The following is a 15654-nucleotide window of genomic DNA, read 5'->3' as shown; positions in this document are numbered from 1 at the left end:
GAAATTTAGTTCTTTGGGAGAAATTAGTGAACATAGCATTAAAAAGCTTCCTGCATTTAGAAAAATGGGTGATAATCTAGAAATCACAATGCTATGTGATAAGAAAGAAAACATAGGCTTTGATTTGTTGTTTTGTTTTAATATAAGTTATTTTAATTATATTGTTTATTTGAGGTGTGCACCAATGTGTGTGTATGTATGTGTGCACATGTGCTTATAAGTTTGTATGCACATGTTCCTGTAGGTGCATGTGGCAGAGGCTGGCCTCAAGGGTCCTTCTTCAAGGACTACCCATCTCATTTTTTGAGATACTGTTTATTACAGGGGCCTGAGGACGCACCTGACAACCTGTCTTTGTGGGTTTGGGGGATCAAGGGTAGGGCTTCATGTGTGGCAAGCACCATGCATACTAACTATGGCCTCAGTTCTGTTAACAAACTATTTTCCTGTCTCTTCATTGCTATGCAGTGAAGAGGCTGAGAGAAGAATTGCCCTGCAGAGTTTTGAGGGCTAATGAGATGGCTCAGGGGTAGAGAGTAGTGCTATGCTAGTGTACAAGCCAAATGATCTAATCCTACAAGGTGAGAAGAGAGCTGACTCCACGTTCATGCTATGGTGCATGTGTGCCTGTCTGCAGGCATACACACACACACACACACACACACACACACACACACACACACGCACACACACACACATACAACACACACACGCACGCACACACACACATACACACACACACAGACACACACACTTAAAAACAATCCTTAAAAAGTTATTTTATACTACCAATATGCACTATGGTTATTATTATATTACAAATATGGATTCTTTCCTTTTTCCTTTTTCCTTTTTCTTTTCTCTCTCTCTCTCTCTTTTTTTTTTGTAGGGGTGGACAGGCTGTCTTTCCCTTTCCATTTATTTAATTACATTAAACATAACAATAAAAAGGAACAAAAGGTACTGTATGGGTCAAAAAAATTCAGACAAAACCAAAACAAACAACCCATTTCTATATTGTATTCCTTCCTCCTGAATATGGGAGGAATTAAATTTAGTAATTAAATTTAATTGAAATTGAAATATAAATAAGCTATTGAGAACTTGAGAATCCATCATGTGCCTGGAACTGTATGAACATTTTCACACTTTCAGTCCCACACGCTAAACATTTTGTTTTACTTCTACATGAGTTCAGTAAGCAGCAGAACTTTATTGCCGTGTGATAGCTAACACTTGTACAGTGGCAAAATTATGTGTCCAGACCTGTGCTTCACTTACATCAACCACTTATTAGCCATACAGCCTGAGTCAGGTTACTTCAGCTCCTGATGCGTCAGGTTTTCCTATGCTCAAGAAATGACACAGTGCCCAACTCATAGAGATGCTGTGAGGAGGTCATGAATATCCAAGGGAGTCATTTTTGTTATATTTCACAGAAAATGAGAAAGAAGTTGTAAGAGGTTTTCACACTTGCCCAGTCACAGTTAGGTGGCAGGACAGAGATCTGAATGAGCATGTTCTTCAGGAACGTACAGATTAGTGAGAAAGTAAGAGAGAAAGCCAGATGCACCTTTTCCTAATTTTGAAGAAGGATGTAGGGACACTCAAGACTGCCCAATAGTAAAGCTAGGAATGAGCTTCCAACTCAACAGAGTACTATGTTCCTGGAGGGAGAGAGGAGGCAAGAAGGAGCCTTCTAACAAACAGTTTCCAACACAGAGAATAAACCACTGGGTTGGCTCTGGCGCCTCATCTTGCTTGTCAACTATATTACATCTTGAATCAAATAAAACCCAAGCTCTGGGCTTTCCTGTGAGCGATTTTATTAGATTATTTAAAACAAGAAGGCCCACCTTAAATCTGGACTGTACCTTGGGGCAGTCCACCTAAAGTCTCACAGAAGAAGGAAACTTCACTATTTGCCTGTTTGTAACTCCGTCTTTATGGCAAATCCAACTCTCCTGTGGCTGAGTCATTTCTTTGCTGTCATTAAAGCCAGGTTTGTGGGCATTCCAATGTAGACTGAAGACAAGCAGCTCTCCAGGAACTGTTCAGGACTCCAGGACCAGAGTGAGACTGCTGAGTGACTGGCCTCATGGACAGAGTAAATACAGGATTCTCTGTTTTTCCTTGTGATGCAACCATTGTTTGGACTAGCTGGACCAAATCCTATAAGCTAACCTAAGAAGTCCCCTTTTAATGTAAATATGTATTTCTATTCATACTACAAGCTATGTCTTGTAAGAGAACACTGATTAATACAAAGACTCTCACATAACTCACTGTTAAAGAACATCAGATGTACAATGAACTTTCAAAATTAAAATGATTTAGTTATTCACAGAAAAAATTTGGCCCATTTTACTTAGTATGTATAGTCTTGCTTAAAATAACCAGAAAAAAAATAATGACATGTCATGGAAACTACCATCATGGGGTAGATATTAAAAAAGTTCCACAGAACATCCTTATGTTTAGATAACAAAAATATGAAATGTTTTCTAACCACTTTGCTGTGTAAAATCAAGTAACTAGTTCTTGAAATGTTGCTGACAGTACAAGTAGACCTTGGTGCGGGTCCAAATCAGGAAGTTTATTTGAGAAGTTACTGTGGGAATAACTGAGACAGTCAAGTGTATGATTAGATAGCACTATACCCAATATCAAACTTAAATTAAAATTAGATGTAAGACTTGATTAGCCACAGAGGATTGATTCTCCTTTCCTCTATGACTAAATGATGGCAGGATGGATATTCTCGTACGAAGGCAGCTCAAATGATGTGCATGCTCACACCTCTGCATGGAGCAATTCTTGGTGGCAAAAAAGCACAAAAGTCTCTAAATCTCAAATCAATGTCGTTTTGAACTATAGTCACCTGAGTAGAATGCATGCTCATAAGTAATTTCTAATAGCCACATGGGTTTTTATAAGTCCTCCTAATAGAAAAATATATACTCACTCAAAAATTTAGATTTTTTTAAACAATAGTTCAATATAATAAAATTCAATTGAGACTTCAATCAAAGTAATGTTTATTCAGTGACTAGTAAAGAATATCCCAAAATAACTTTGAAGGACATGAAAGCACATCTCTGCTTGATTTATATACTGACTCTAAAGAATCAGCTTTAATTTTAAGAATTTTATTATTAGTATTTGTTCATATGCATTCTTCTCATGAGTATTTTTTTAAACAGTCCCAAGTGACTGAGTAGACACTTGAGTTTGACTTTAAAAAAATCACTTAGAAACTTAGACCACTGTTTGCACTCAACAAAAACTTTCAAATTAATTGAGAAAAGGTATCATTTTTCAAAAATTTAGTACTATAGAATTTCAAACTTAATAATACCATGAGAAGTAAGAAAATGAGTGTTCTGTTCACTGTTTATGATGCCAAGTCATATATTGAAGCCAGATGTCTTAACTTCCTTAAACACTTATCAGTACTGTAATTCTTTTTGAGGTCAGGGTATTCTAGGCCAGTGTTCACCTTGCATTAAATTTTTATGAATTCTTGGAGAATTTTGAAAAATGTATTTTTATCAAATTCACTCTCAATCCTCTTTCTGCTAACACTTTCCAGACCTACTACTTACTGTGTGTTCTCCTTTTAGGTTTTTAAAATAACCCATCAGCTCTAATTTGTGCTGACAATATCCTTCTAGTATGGGCCAGCTGCCAGGGCATGGACAGCTTATGAGGAGTTGTACCTTAATAAAGCTGACCCTTCCTCCCCAAGAATCCATTGACTGCCCATATCTCCTTCCTTAGAGGTGGGGGAGGGAATCATGAATTTATTCCTCTTATCATGAAAAGATACTTTATATCTACTCCATTGAGAATACTCCATTGAGAATATAGTTCACCGGTCTAGAAGATATTGCCAGGGTGCTTGAAAGACCATAGTTTGTGGTCATACTTCTTTCTTCCCACACTCCGTGTGACTGATTGGTCCTTATCTAATGCTTCAAACCCAGTAGATAGTTCAGATCGTCCCTGAACCTTTTATATTTCACACACACACACACACACACACACACACACACACACACACTCACACACCCCTAATTATTTTTGGAAACTAATTCTGTGTTTAAGCCATTAAACTATAATAGCAAAACACAAGAAAAATGCATTTAGATACTTGATAATAAGGCAAAGAACTGATATTTCTGAGAAAAGAGAAGGAAATGAGACTGTGAATAGAGGCACCTTCTAGGCTATACCTCTAGAAAGAAAGCAGGCCAAGAAAAGGCCCAGCAAACAGCTGATCTGAGAGACAAATGGTACTTGTTTTGAAAATCTGAAGAAGCTAAAATTTACAGAGCAAGCATAATGTGCTCAGAATGGGAGTTCTATACTGAGAACTCTAGAGATATGCAAAAGAATGTGTGGGGCTGGGGTTGATGCAGATGTGCACAGGGAAGAAATGAAACCATGCTGGGAGAAAGTGAAGCACTGAAGATATCTAGGAGGAAACACTTTTAGACCTCATAGAAACCTTAAACTGTTCAATAGTTCTGACTATAACTTGGGAGAAACTGAACAATGCTTTGGTTCAGAAGGGTTATCAGTTGCACTAGGCTTTGTAGCACCTTCCCATGAAAATATATAAGCAAGACTCCTAAGGGTCAAATGATCAGCAAATGAACAGTGTTGGGTAAATTCCAACACTCTTTAAAGGAATCCAACAAAACCTACCATACATTTTATCTAAAGACCCAGGAAATGCTGGGAATGAGAAATATAGCTGGAGGGTTTATATGATCCATTCCTTGCTATAAAACAATAGTAATTAAGTCACTGTAATATTCATAAAGTTAAATAAGGAAATAGAAAAGTCTCAAAACCATGAACATGAGACCAGATACTCTGGTAAAGGAAGCAAGCTGATTCAATAGGAAGGGAGTCTTTTCAACAAATGCTGTTGGAAAAATTAGACATAAAAGAATAAATTTAATTTCCTCACACTAGATAAAAATTTATAGTAAATGTGTAATGTGAATCTAAATTTAAGAGATAAAATTTTTACAAGAAAACATACACACAAAAAAAGAAATCTATAGGTTTAGGCAAACAAATTGTTCCAAGGAAAAACATAAGAAACAGGATCTAGAAAAGAAATGATACAAACTTGTTCATACATATAAGAATTGGATTAAGATACTAAGTAGAAGGCTAGTTACATTCTTGGTTTACACGTGTTCATTTCATGTGTGTGTTAAAGAACAGATATTTAGAATACACAAAACTCGTATAATTAATTTTAATGGAAAATGTTCTCAGAAGAAAAGTGAGACAAAGACTGGGATCAACTTCTTAAAAGAATGTACACAAATGGCAAATAACTGATTAAATAAGCAACCTGATTCCCACCATTGTTTGGCCTAAAGAATCGCAAAGGAGAAAAATAGGAATACACAACCAACTAAATAATTCAAATAAAAATAGAATAAATAGAATTGTCTGTATTGGCAAAGGTGTGGAGTATTCTTTAAGAGAAATTAGAAATTTGTGGTTTATGAATAGACTGCTAACTCCCACGCTAATGTTCATAGCAAAGTTACTAATGTATGCTCCAAACTGCCTATCAATATAAACAAATTAACAAATTACAGTAGCATATACAATTTATTATTATTAAGCAACTAAATAGAACAAACTTTGGGTGTATGCAATATGAGAGATAAACTACAAAAGCATAACCCTAAGGAACAAAAGGATAATCAAGTTCTCTTTTCTCAAGGCTAGAAAAAGCAAAATATAGATGTCATCGTGATTCCTATGATTCATACGTGTGTGTGTGTGTGTCCTCTCCTAACCTGTCCAGACTAGAGCCAAGAAGTTGTCCTTAAGCCTTTTCCTTGTTGCCTGGAAAGTAGAGGGTTCAATAAGATTCAGGTGTCTACACTGAAGCCCATACCACAATGTCATTGAAGCCACAGGGTCCTGCCATGGCATCTTTCATGAATATTTCTATAGCAGTCTCACGGCTCATGGATGCTAAGCAAATCTGGTTATAACACTTTCGATAGTCTGTCCACAGGGAAAAAGTGGGAATATTTGCAAGCTCAATATAGTTTATTTGGCTCTTCATATTCCTTTTAATCACCTCTTAAAAATGGAAAGCAAGATAATTTGGTACATTTTTTTTCTTTTTTTTTCAGAGCTGGGGACCGAACCCAGGGCCTTGCGCTTGGTAGACAAGCGCTCTACCACTGAGCTAAATCCCCAACCCCCAATTTGGTACATTTTAACAGCATTTTTAGAAATTAATGTTTTAGTCTCTAATTTTACAGTTGTATTTTATTATGTCTATGAATGGGATAGTTTTTTGAGGTTTTATTATATATTTATTGCCTTTTCCCTTCTTTTTTTCATTGGATTTTTAAAAAATTTATTTACATTTCAAATGTTATCTCCTTGCTTGGTTTCCCTTTAAAAACTCTCCTGTCCCATCCCCCTTCCATTGCTTCTATGAGAGTGTTCCATCACCCATAAGCCCACCCCTTCCCACCTCCTCGCCTTGACATTCCCCTGCACTGAGGGGTCCAGCCTTGGCAAGACCAAGGCTTTTCCTCCTATTGGTACCCAACAAGACCATCCTCTGCTACATATGCAGCTGGAGCCATGGGTCTGTCCATGTGTACTCTTTAGCTGGTGGTTTAGTCCCAAGGAGGTCTTGTTGGTAGATATTGTTGTTCTCTTGAGGTTGCAAGCCCCTTCAGCTCCTTCACTCCTTTAACTCCTCTGATTGGGCCTGTTCACAGTTCAGTGGTTTGCTGCTAGCATCCACTTCTGTATTTGTCATGCATTGGCAGAGCCTCTCAGGAGACAGCTCCTGTCAGCATGCACTTCTTGGAATCAGCACTATTGTCTGGGTTTGGTGGCTATATGTATATAGGCTGGTTCCCCAGGCGGTGCAATCTCTGGATGGCCTTTCCTTCTGTCTCTGCTCCAAACTTTGTCTCCATATTTCTGCCTATAAATGTTTTTGTTTCCCCTTCTAAGAAGGACTGAAGAATCTATACTTTGGTCTTCCTTCTTCTTGAGCTTCATGTGGTCTGTGAATATTATTTTGGGTAATTTGAGCTTTTGGGCTAATATTCACTTATCTGAGAGTGCATAGCATGTATGTCTTTGTGTGTGTGTGTGTGTGTGTGTGTGTGTGATTTTGCATTTTTTTAACTCACACAGCATGATATTTTCAAGTTCCATCCATTTGCCTATGAATTTCATGAAGTCATTGTTTTTGATAGCTGAGAAGAAATCCATTGTGTAGATGTACTGCATTTTCTGTATCTATTCCCCTGAAGGGCATTTGGGTTCTTTCCAGCTTCTGGCTATTATAAATAAGGCTGCTATGAACATAGTGGAGCATGTGTCCTTGTTATATATTGGAACATCTTTTGTGTATATGCACAGGAGTAGTATAGCTGGGTCCTCAGGTAGTACTATGTCCAATTTTCTGAGGAACCTCCAGACTAATTTCCAGAGTGGTTGTACCAGCTTCCCATACCACCAACAATAGAGGAGAGTTCCTCCTTTTCCACATCCTTGCCAGTATCTGTTGTTACCTGAGAATTTTATCTTAGCCATTCTGACTGGTGTGAAGTGGAATCTCATAGTTGTTTTTATTTGCATTTCCCTGATGACCAAGGATGTTGAACATTTCTTTAGGTATTTTCCAGCCATTTGGTAATTTTCAGTTGAGAATTATTTGTTTAGCCATGTACCCCATTTTTAATAGGGTAATTTGTTTCTCTGGAGTTTAACTTCTTGAGTTCTTTGTATATGTTGGATATTAGCCCTCTATTAGATATAGGATTGGTAAAGATCTTTTCCCAAACTGTTGGTTGCCATTTTGTCCTGATCACAGTGTCCTCCACCCTACAGAAGCTTTGCGATTTTATGAGGTCCCATTTGTCAATTCTTGATCTTAGAGCATGAGCCATTTGTATTTTGTTCAGGAAATTTTCCCCAGTGCCCATGTGCTCGAGGCTCTTCCCTAATTTTTTATCTATTAGAGTATATCTGGTTTGATATGGAGGTCCTTGATCCACGTGTACTTCAAGCTTTTTACAAGGATATAAGAATGAGTCAATTTGCATTCTTCTACATGCTGACCTCCAGTTGAACCAGCACCATTTGTTGAAAATGCTGTCCTTTTTCCATTGGATAGTTTTAGCTCTTTTGTCAAAGATCAAGTGACCACAGGTATGTAGGTGTAAGATGTCATACGACTTACACCTGAGGCAGGTACAAGTTAGAATGAGGCCTGTCATTGGATGAGAATGAAGGATGAGTGGTAGACAAGTTTGAGAGAGGAGCAAGAGACTTGAGTGAAAAGCGGGGGAGACTGAAAGTAATGGCAGAGAAACCACTGGGAGAGAACATGGAGCTTGATGTTAAGATTCCATGCTGTACCTTTACAGGTTGTTATGAATGTTCTTAAGGGATGGATGTGTACAGGGTTTTTTATGTTTAGGTGGGCAATTATATCTTATCAATTGGATCAGAGGTTATTGTGTTGTGTGTTCTTTCATGTGCAGATTTAAGTATAAGGAAGTGTGTGGCGGCTCGAGACACTGGGACGCAAGGGAGTTGGGATGTGCGTTTCTTGCAAGGTATCTAGCAGATATCTTTGTGCACCGAGGTGCCAGATTTAGAGGGGGTAAAAGACAACTTTTTATAATTTTACAGTAACATATAGGTTCATTTCTGGGTCTTCAATTCTATTCCATTGATCTACCTGCCTGTCTCTGTACCAATACCATACAGTTTTTATCACTACTGCTTGGTAATACAGCTTGAGGTCAGGGATGGTGATTCCCCCAGAAGATCTTCTATTGTTGAAAATAGTTTTTGCTATCCTGTTTTTTTATTCCAAATGAATTTGCAAATTTTTCTTTTTAAAATCTATGAAAAATTGAGTTGGAATTTTGATGGGGATTCCATAGAATGTGTAGATTGCTTTTGACAAGCGGCTGTTTTTACAATATTCATCCTGGCATTCCAAAAGCATGGGAGATTCTTCCATTCTCTGAGACCTTCAATTTCTTTCTTCAGAGACTTGAAGTTCTTGTCATATAGATCTTTCACTTGCTTGGTTAGAGTCACACTGAGGTATTTTATGTTATTTGTGACTATTGTGGAGGGTGTCATTTCCTTAATTTCTTTCTCAGGCTATTTATCCTTTGAGTAGAAGAAGGCTACTGATTTGAGCTAATTTTATATCCAGCCACATTGCTAAAGTTGTTTATCAGTAGCAGGGGTTCTCTGGTAGAATTTTTGGGGTCACTTAAGTATACTATCATATCATCTGAAAATAGTGGTATTTTGACTTCTTTCCAATTTGTATCCCTCTGACCTCCTTTCGTTGTCTGATTACTCTGGCTAGGACTTCAAGCACTATATTGAATAAGTAGGGAGAGAGTGGGCAGCCTTGTCTAGTCCCTGATTTTAGTGGGATTGCTTCAAGTTTCTCTCCATTTAGTTTGATGTTAGCTACTGATCTGCTGTATATGGCTTTTACTATGTTTAGGTATGGGCCTTGAATTCCTGATCTTTCCAGATCTTTTATCATGAAGGGGTATTAAATTTTGTCAAATGCTTTCTCAGCATCCAGTGGATGATCATGTGGGTTTTTTCTTTGAGTTTTTTTATATAGTGGATTATGTTGATGGATTTCCATATATTGAACCATCCCTGCACCCCTGGGAAGAAACCTATGATCATGATGAATGATCATTTTGATGTGCTCTTGGATTCAGTTTGTAAAAATTTTATTGCGTATATTTTACATTGATATTCATAAGGGAAATTGGTCTGACATTCTCTTTCTTTGTTGGGTCTTTGTATGATTTAGGTAAAAGTGTAAGTGTGGCTTCATAGAAGGAATTGGGTAGTGTTACTCCTGTTTCTATTTTGTGGAATAATTGGGACAGTATTGGTATTAGGTCTTCTCTGAAGGTTTGATAGAATTCTGCACTAAAACCATCTTGCCCTGGGCATTTTTTTTGGTTGGATGACTTTTATTGACTGCTTTTATTTCTTTAGGAGTTATGGGATGGTTTAGATGGTTTATCTGATCCTGATTTAACTTTGGTATTTGTCTAGAAAATTGTCCATTTCATTCGCATTTTCCAGTTTCCTTGAGTATAGGCTTTTGTAGTAGTATCTGATGATTTTTTTAAATGTTCAGATTCTGTTTTGTGTCTCCTTTTTCCTTTATGATTTTGATAATTTGGATACTGTCTCTGTGCCCTGTGGTTAGCCTGGGTAAGAGTTTATTTATCTTGTTGATTTTATCAAAGAACCAGCTCCTGGTTTTGTTGATTCTTTGTATAGTTCTTTTTGTTTCTACTTGGTTGATTTCTGCCCTGAGTTTGATTATTTCTTGCAGTCTACTCCTCTTGAGTATATTTGCTTCTTTTTGTTCTAGAGCTTTCAGATGTGCTGCCAAACTGCTAATGTATGCTCTCTCCAGTTTCTTTTTGGAGGTACTCAGAGCTATGAGTTTTCCTCTTAGCATTGCTTTCATTATGTTCCATAAGTTTGGGTATGTTGTGCCTTCATTTTTATTAAATTCTAAAAAGTCTTAGTTTATTTCTTTATTTCTTTTTGACCAGGTTATCATTGAGTAAAGTGTTTTTCAGCTTCCATGTCTATGTGAGATTTCTGTTGTTTATGTTGTTATTGAAGACCAGCCTTAGTTCATGGTGATCTGATACAATATATGGGATTATTTCAATCTTTTTGTATCTGTTGAGGCCCGTTTTTGGACTGATTATATGGTCAATTTTGGAGTAGGTACCATGAGGTGCTGAGAAGAAGGTATATTCCTTTGTTTTAGGATAAAATGTTCTATAGATGTTTGTTAAAGACCATTTGGTTCACTATTTCTGTTAGTTTCACTGTATCTCTGTTTAGTTTCTGTTTCCATGATCTGTCCATTGATGAGAGTGGTGGGATGAGGTCTCCCAGTATTATTTTGTGAGTTGCAATGTATGCTCTGAACTTTAATAAGGTTTCTTTTATGAATGAAGGTGCCCTTGCATTTGGAGCATAGATAGTAAGGATGGAGAGTTCATCTTGGTAGAATTTTTCTTTGATGAATTTAAAGTGTCCTTCATTATATTTTTTGATAACTCTTGGTTGAAATTCCATTTTACTCAATATTAGAATGGCTGCTCCAGCTTGTTTCTTGGAACCATTTGCTTGGAAAATTGTTTTCCAGCCTTTTTCTCTGAGGAAGTAACTGTCTTTGATACTGAGGTGTGTTTCCTGTATGCAGCAAAATGCTGGGTTCTATTTATGTATCCAGTTTGTTAGTCTATGTCTTTTTATTGAGAAATTGAGTCCATTGATATTGAGAGATATTAGGGGCCAATTATTGTTGTTTCCTGTTACGTTTGTTGTTAGAGGTTGAATTATGTTTATGTGGCTATCTTCTCTTGGTTAGTTGAAATTATATTACTATCTTGCTTTTTCTAGGGAGTGGTTTCCCTCCTTGTGTTGGAGTTTTCCATCTATTATCCTTTGTAGGGCTGGATTTGTGGAAAGATACTTTGTACATTTTGGTTTTTTTTTTATGTAATATCTTGGTTTCTCCATCTATGTTAATTGGATATATAGTAGCCTGGACTGGCATTTGTGTTCTCTTAAGATGTGTATGATATCTACCCAGGATCTTCTTGCTTTCCTAGTCTTTGCAGAGAAGTCTGGTGTAATTCTCATATGTCTGTCTTTATGTTTCTTGACCTTTTTCTCTTACTGCTTTTAATATTATATTCTTTCTTTTTGCATTTGGTTTTTTGACTATTATGTGATGGCAGGAATTTCTTTTCTGGTCCAATCTATTTGGAGTTCTGTTCTTAAACATACTTCTTGTATGTTTAAGGGCATCTCTTTCTTTAGGTTAGGGAAGTTTTCTTCTATAATTTTTTGAAGATATTTACTGGCCCTTTAAGTTGGGAATTTTTGCTGTCTTCTATATCTATTATTCTTAGGTTTGATCTTCTCATTGTGCTTTCTATTTCATGGATGTTTTAGTTTTGGAGCTTTTTACTTTCTGCATTTTCTTTGACAGTTGTGTCAATGTATTCTAGGATATCTTCTACCCCTGAGATTCTGTCTTCTGTATTCTGTTGGTGATGCTTGCATCTAAGACTCCTGATCTCTTTCCTAGATTTTCTATCTCCAGAGAGGTCTCCCTTTGTGAATCTTTATTGTCTATTTCCATTTTTTAGATCCTGGACAGTTTTGTTTGTTTTTTTCACTTGTTTGGCAATGTTTTCCTGTAATCCTTTAAGGGATTTTTGTGTTTCCTTTTTAAGGGCTTCTACCTGTTTACTCTGTTGTCCTGTATTTCTTTAAAGGTTTTATTTATGTCCTTCTTAAAGTCCTCTACCGTCATCTTGAGATATGATTTTATATCAAAATCTTGCTTTTCTGTTGTGTTGGGGTATCCAGGGCTTCATGTGGTGGGGGGACTGTGTTCTGATGATGCCATGTGGCCTTGGTTTCTGTTGCTTAGGTTCTTGCCCTTGCCTCTAGCCATCTGTTTATCTCTGTTTTTAGCTGTTCCTGCTGTCTTTGACAGTGGCTTGACCCTCCTGTAAGCCTATGTGTCAACCCTCATGGAGACTAGCTTTCTCCCAGCAGGATCTGGGTACAAAAAGCTTTGTCCCTGGGTTAGCTTCAACCAGAGGCAGAAACCAGAAAGATCCTATCCCAGACTGCTCCTAGGTTCCAGTGTCCAGAAGTTTCTAGGCAGATTCCTCTTGGGCCAGGAATGTGAGCAGGAGTGGTGGTTTCACCTGTACTTTCCCTCTCCTTTTGTAGGTACCATAAATTCATATAATAAATGTCTCTGTCATAGTAAAATGGATAATAATGGCTTATGCATTTAAGATACTCTTTAATAATTCTGTTATTTGGTGAGATGATACTGGGTTGAAATATACAGTTACTAATCTCAGCTGAATGAAAACTCTATAGAAAGTGATTGGAAGACTATGACCCACTTACCTTACAGCCAGTGACAATGCTGTGGCCCCAAGTGTTAGGTAGGCACTCAGAACACTTTTCTCCAATTGTATTGGGAGGGCAAATGCATTGACCAGTTTTTGGGTTACAATTGTTGCCAAGGTGAGAACAGTCACAAGCTTCAAATGAAAAATAGAAAACAAAGATGAGTCAAAAAAGGTAAAATTTAATATAAAATATCAAATTCTTAACTAGTTGGTTTGCTTCTTTCTACTTAAGTTTAAGGATCCTTGCATGGTGGGGGGTGCCTACCTTTCTATTTATATCATAGTATAGTATATCTCACAAAAGCGTTCCATCAATAAATGTTCCATTTTGTTTCATAATTTCCAAATTTTTGCATTTCCATTTTTTCTATAAAGTATGCAATACTACTAAGTTCCCTAACTATTTTTATATAGATACTATAAGATATGTTCATGTTCATAGATTTATTTTATTGATTTGTAGATGTTGATTGTTCTTTAATTAAAATGATGAGGAGCTTCAGTCTCTCTAAGGGAGTAGATGCTTGTATATTGCGGCCCAGGGACCTTGGGGGTTTTACAGGGTAGATTGGGGACTCTGGAGTAGAAGATTCCATCTAAGGTCTGGTTTCCTACAGTCTCAAAGTTGTAAATCCTGAAGAAACTGGATATATTGGCCTTATTGTCAGGAGATCCCTAACTACATAGAGATGGCATCAACATGTCAACTTCTTGGCTCACTGAAGGATTTTGGGCAATCAGACTTTTATTCTATACCCCAAGGGAGGAACAAGGGTAAGGGAGGCTTCAGGTTGTTTTCTGCTAATATGGCAGAGTCAGGCTTTTAGGGTCTCTCTAATTGTCTAACAGGGATTAGGGTGGTTGATTTCATATATTTATTTCAAGTTCATTACTATTTTTTCTTTGCTATAAAAATTAAATTTTTCTCCCTGATAATAACATATCAGATTTTCATTAAAACAAATAAATGTAATATTTATGTCCAATATGCAATCATAAATAGCATAGTATATTTAAGTTTTATATATATTTAAAATAGTTTCATTATAAAACTTTTAAAATAAAATTATTTCTAAATTTTCTTGTTATCCAATTTTGTTCTTTAATTCCCATGTTTTTTCTCAACATAAATGAATTATAACATTATGATTTTCCTGTTTCTCATATATTCTCAAAGATGGTAAGAATTGTGTTTGGGAAGATCTTCAAAGCCTACCATGAGAAAAGTGATAAATGCTATTTATTGTGTAGACTCAATCCAACTGCTAAGAGTACAGTTAAGCACAGTACTTAACAAAATAAATTATTCCAAGAAAAGAAATAAGAATACTCAAATTGAAATTGAAGATCAGTGCTGTAGGCAAGCTTTTTACTGGTCACCTGATGGCTAAATCATTTAGGTATTTGATTAATTTAAAATTTAAAGTGTCATACTTATCATTACTCAAAGTGTATTATACCAGCTGTGACTGCTTAGCACAATGCTTGACACAGAGTAAGTGCTAAATAAATGTCAGTGGTGATTGCCAGTGTTTTTGCTAATGATAAGCTGATACCATTATTTACATATGACATTCATTAAAAAGAAATAGATCATTATGTGATGTAATTTAAATTTATGTGCTACAAAACATGATGGTACAGTGGAATCATTATTTGAAAATAGAAATTCTCTATGTAGAACTACGGTGTGATCACAGAAAGATCTGAGCAATGAATTAGTTTTCTCTGCCAAAGCATAATGTGTGCTACAATTAAAACTGTTAATAAAGATAATGACAAGAAGTAGGATACTTATAGATCTCTAACCATTATTCTAAAGCTATTATTAACTCAGTGAATTCGTACAAATCCTTTTGATACACTTTTTATATCCTAAGGTACAGGCTGAATTTTTCAGTGATGAAACATAATCATATTACAGAATCAAGGTCATAAAATTAGTTTCTAACTGTGCCTAACCAGATACATATCCTATAGAGGATGTTTGGCATGAGTGATACTCTTACTTTGTAAAGACTCCTATGGATTTGGAATCATCCTAGCTCTCAACTCTGCGTGTGTCTACTAGGGAGTTTCTAGTGATGCTTAACTAAGAGGGTAAAACTAATCATTCATTCCGTGGCCTGGGATCCCAGATCAAATATAACAGGAAAGAGAGACAGCAACTTGGATACCATCATTGATTTCTCTTCTGAACAATGTGGCCAGATGCCTTATGCTCCTGTCAACATGCCCGCCCCAGCAGGATAGAATATGTCATCAAGCTATGAGCCAAAATAAACCCTTCCTTAAGTGCCCATCCAAACATTTAGATAGAGACATGAGAAACCTAACATATATGATTATAATCTTATCCAGTCTGATTTTTGCTCTTCTCTATTCTGTCTTTCTGGCTTACAATGAAATTAAGAATGCATTTGTCATGTTCTGCCACTTGATAAATTTAAATCTTCTTATTTTTATCAATAACTTTTGCTAGTAAATCTCTTTCAATATATAATAGGTCGTGTGCTGCATAGCTCTTTTTTTTTGCCAATCTGATTCAAAGTAAGCCTATTTGGTGGGCGAGAGATCCTCAATTGAGGAAATGCCCCCACCAGACTGG

At 36.5% G+C, this 15654-nt stretch overlaps 1 protein-coding gene across 7 annotated transcripts in view; it reads right to left on the bottom strand.

Annotated features, from left to right (window-relative positions):
* Lama2 (laminin subunit alpha 2) overlaps window positions 1-15654 on the bottom strand; it is a 647938-nt gene that overhangs the window by 236708 nt on the left and 395576 nt on the right. For all 7 annotated transcript variants that reach the window (XR_015627317.1, XR_015627326.1, NM_001427039.1 and 4 more), the window contains one exon: window positions 13042-13178. Coding sequence is in view for 5 of the 7 variants with exons in the window: in NM_001427039.1 (NP_001413968.1) it covers window positions 13042-13178 (137 nt within the window). In the remaining 2 variants the exon portion in view is untranslated. The remainder of the gene's footprint in view (window positions 1-13041; window positions 13179-15654) is intronic.

This window comes from Rattus norvegicus, chromosome 1 (assembly GCF_021556685.1).
Source record: "Rattus norvegicus strain SHRSP/BbbUtx chromosome 1, alternate assembly SHRSP_T2T, whole genome shotgun sequence".
NCBI classification, from domain to species: domain Eukaryota; kingdom Metazoa; phylum Chordata; class Mammalia; order Rodentia; family Muridae; genus Rattus; species Rattus norvegicus.
The sequence above is the reverse complement of the archived record's forward strand: the minus strand, read 5'-3'. Positions and strand labels throughout refer to the sequence as shown.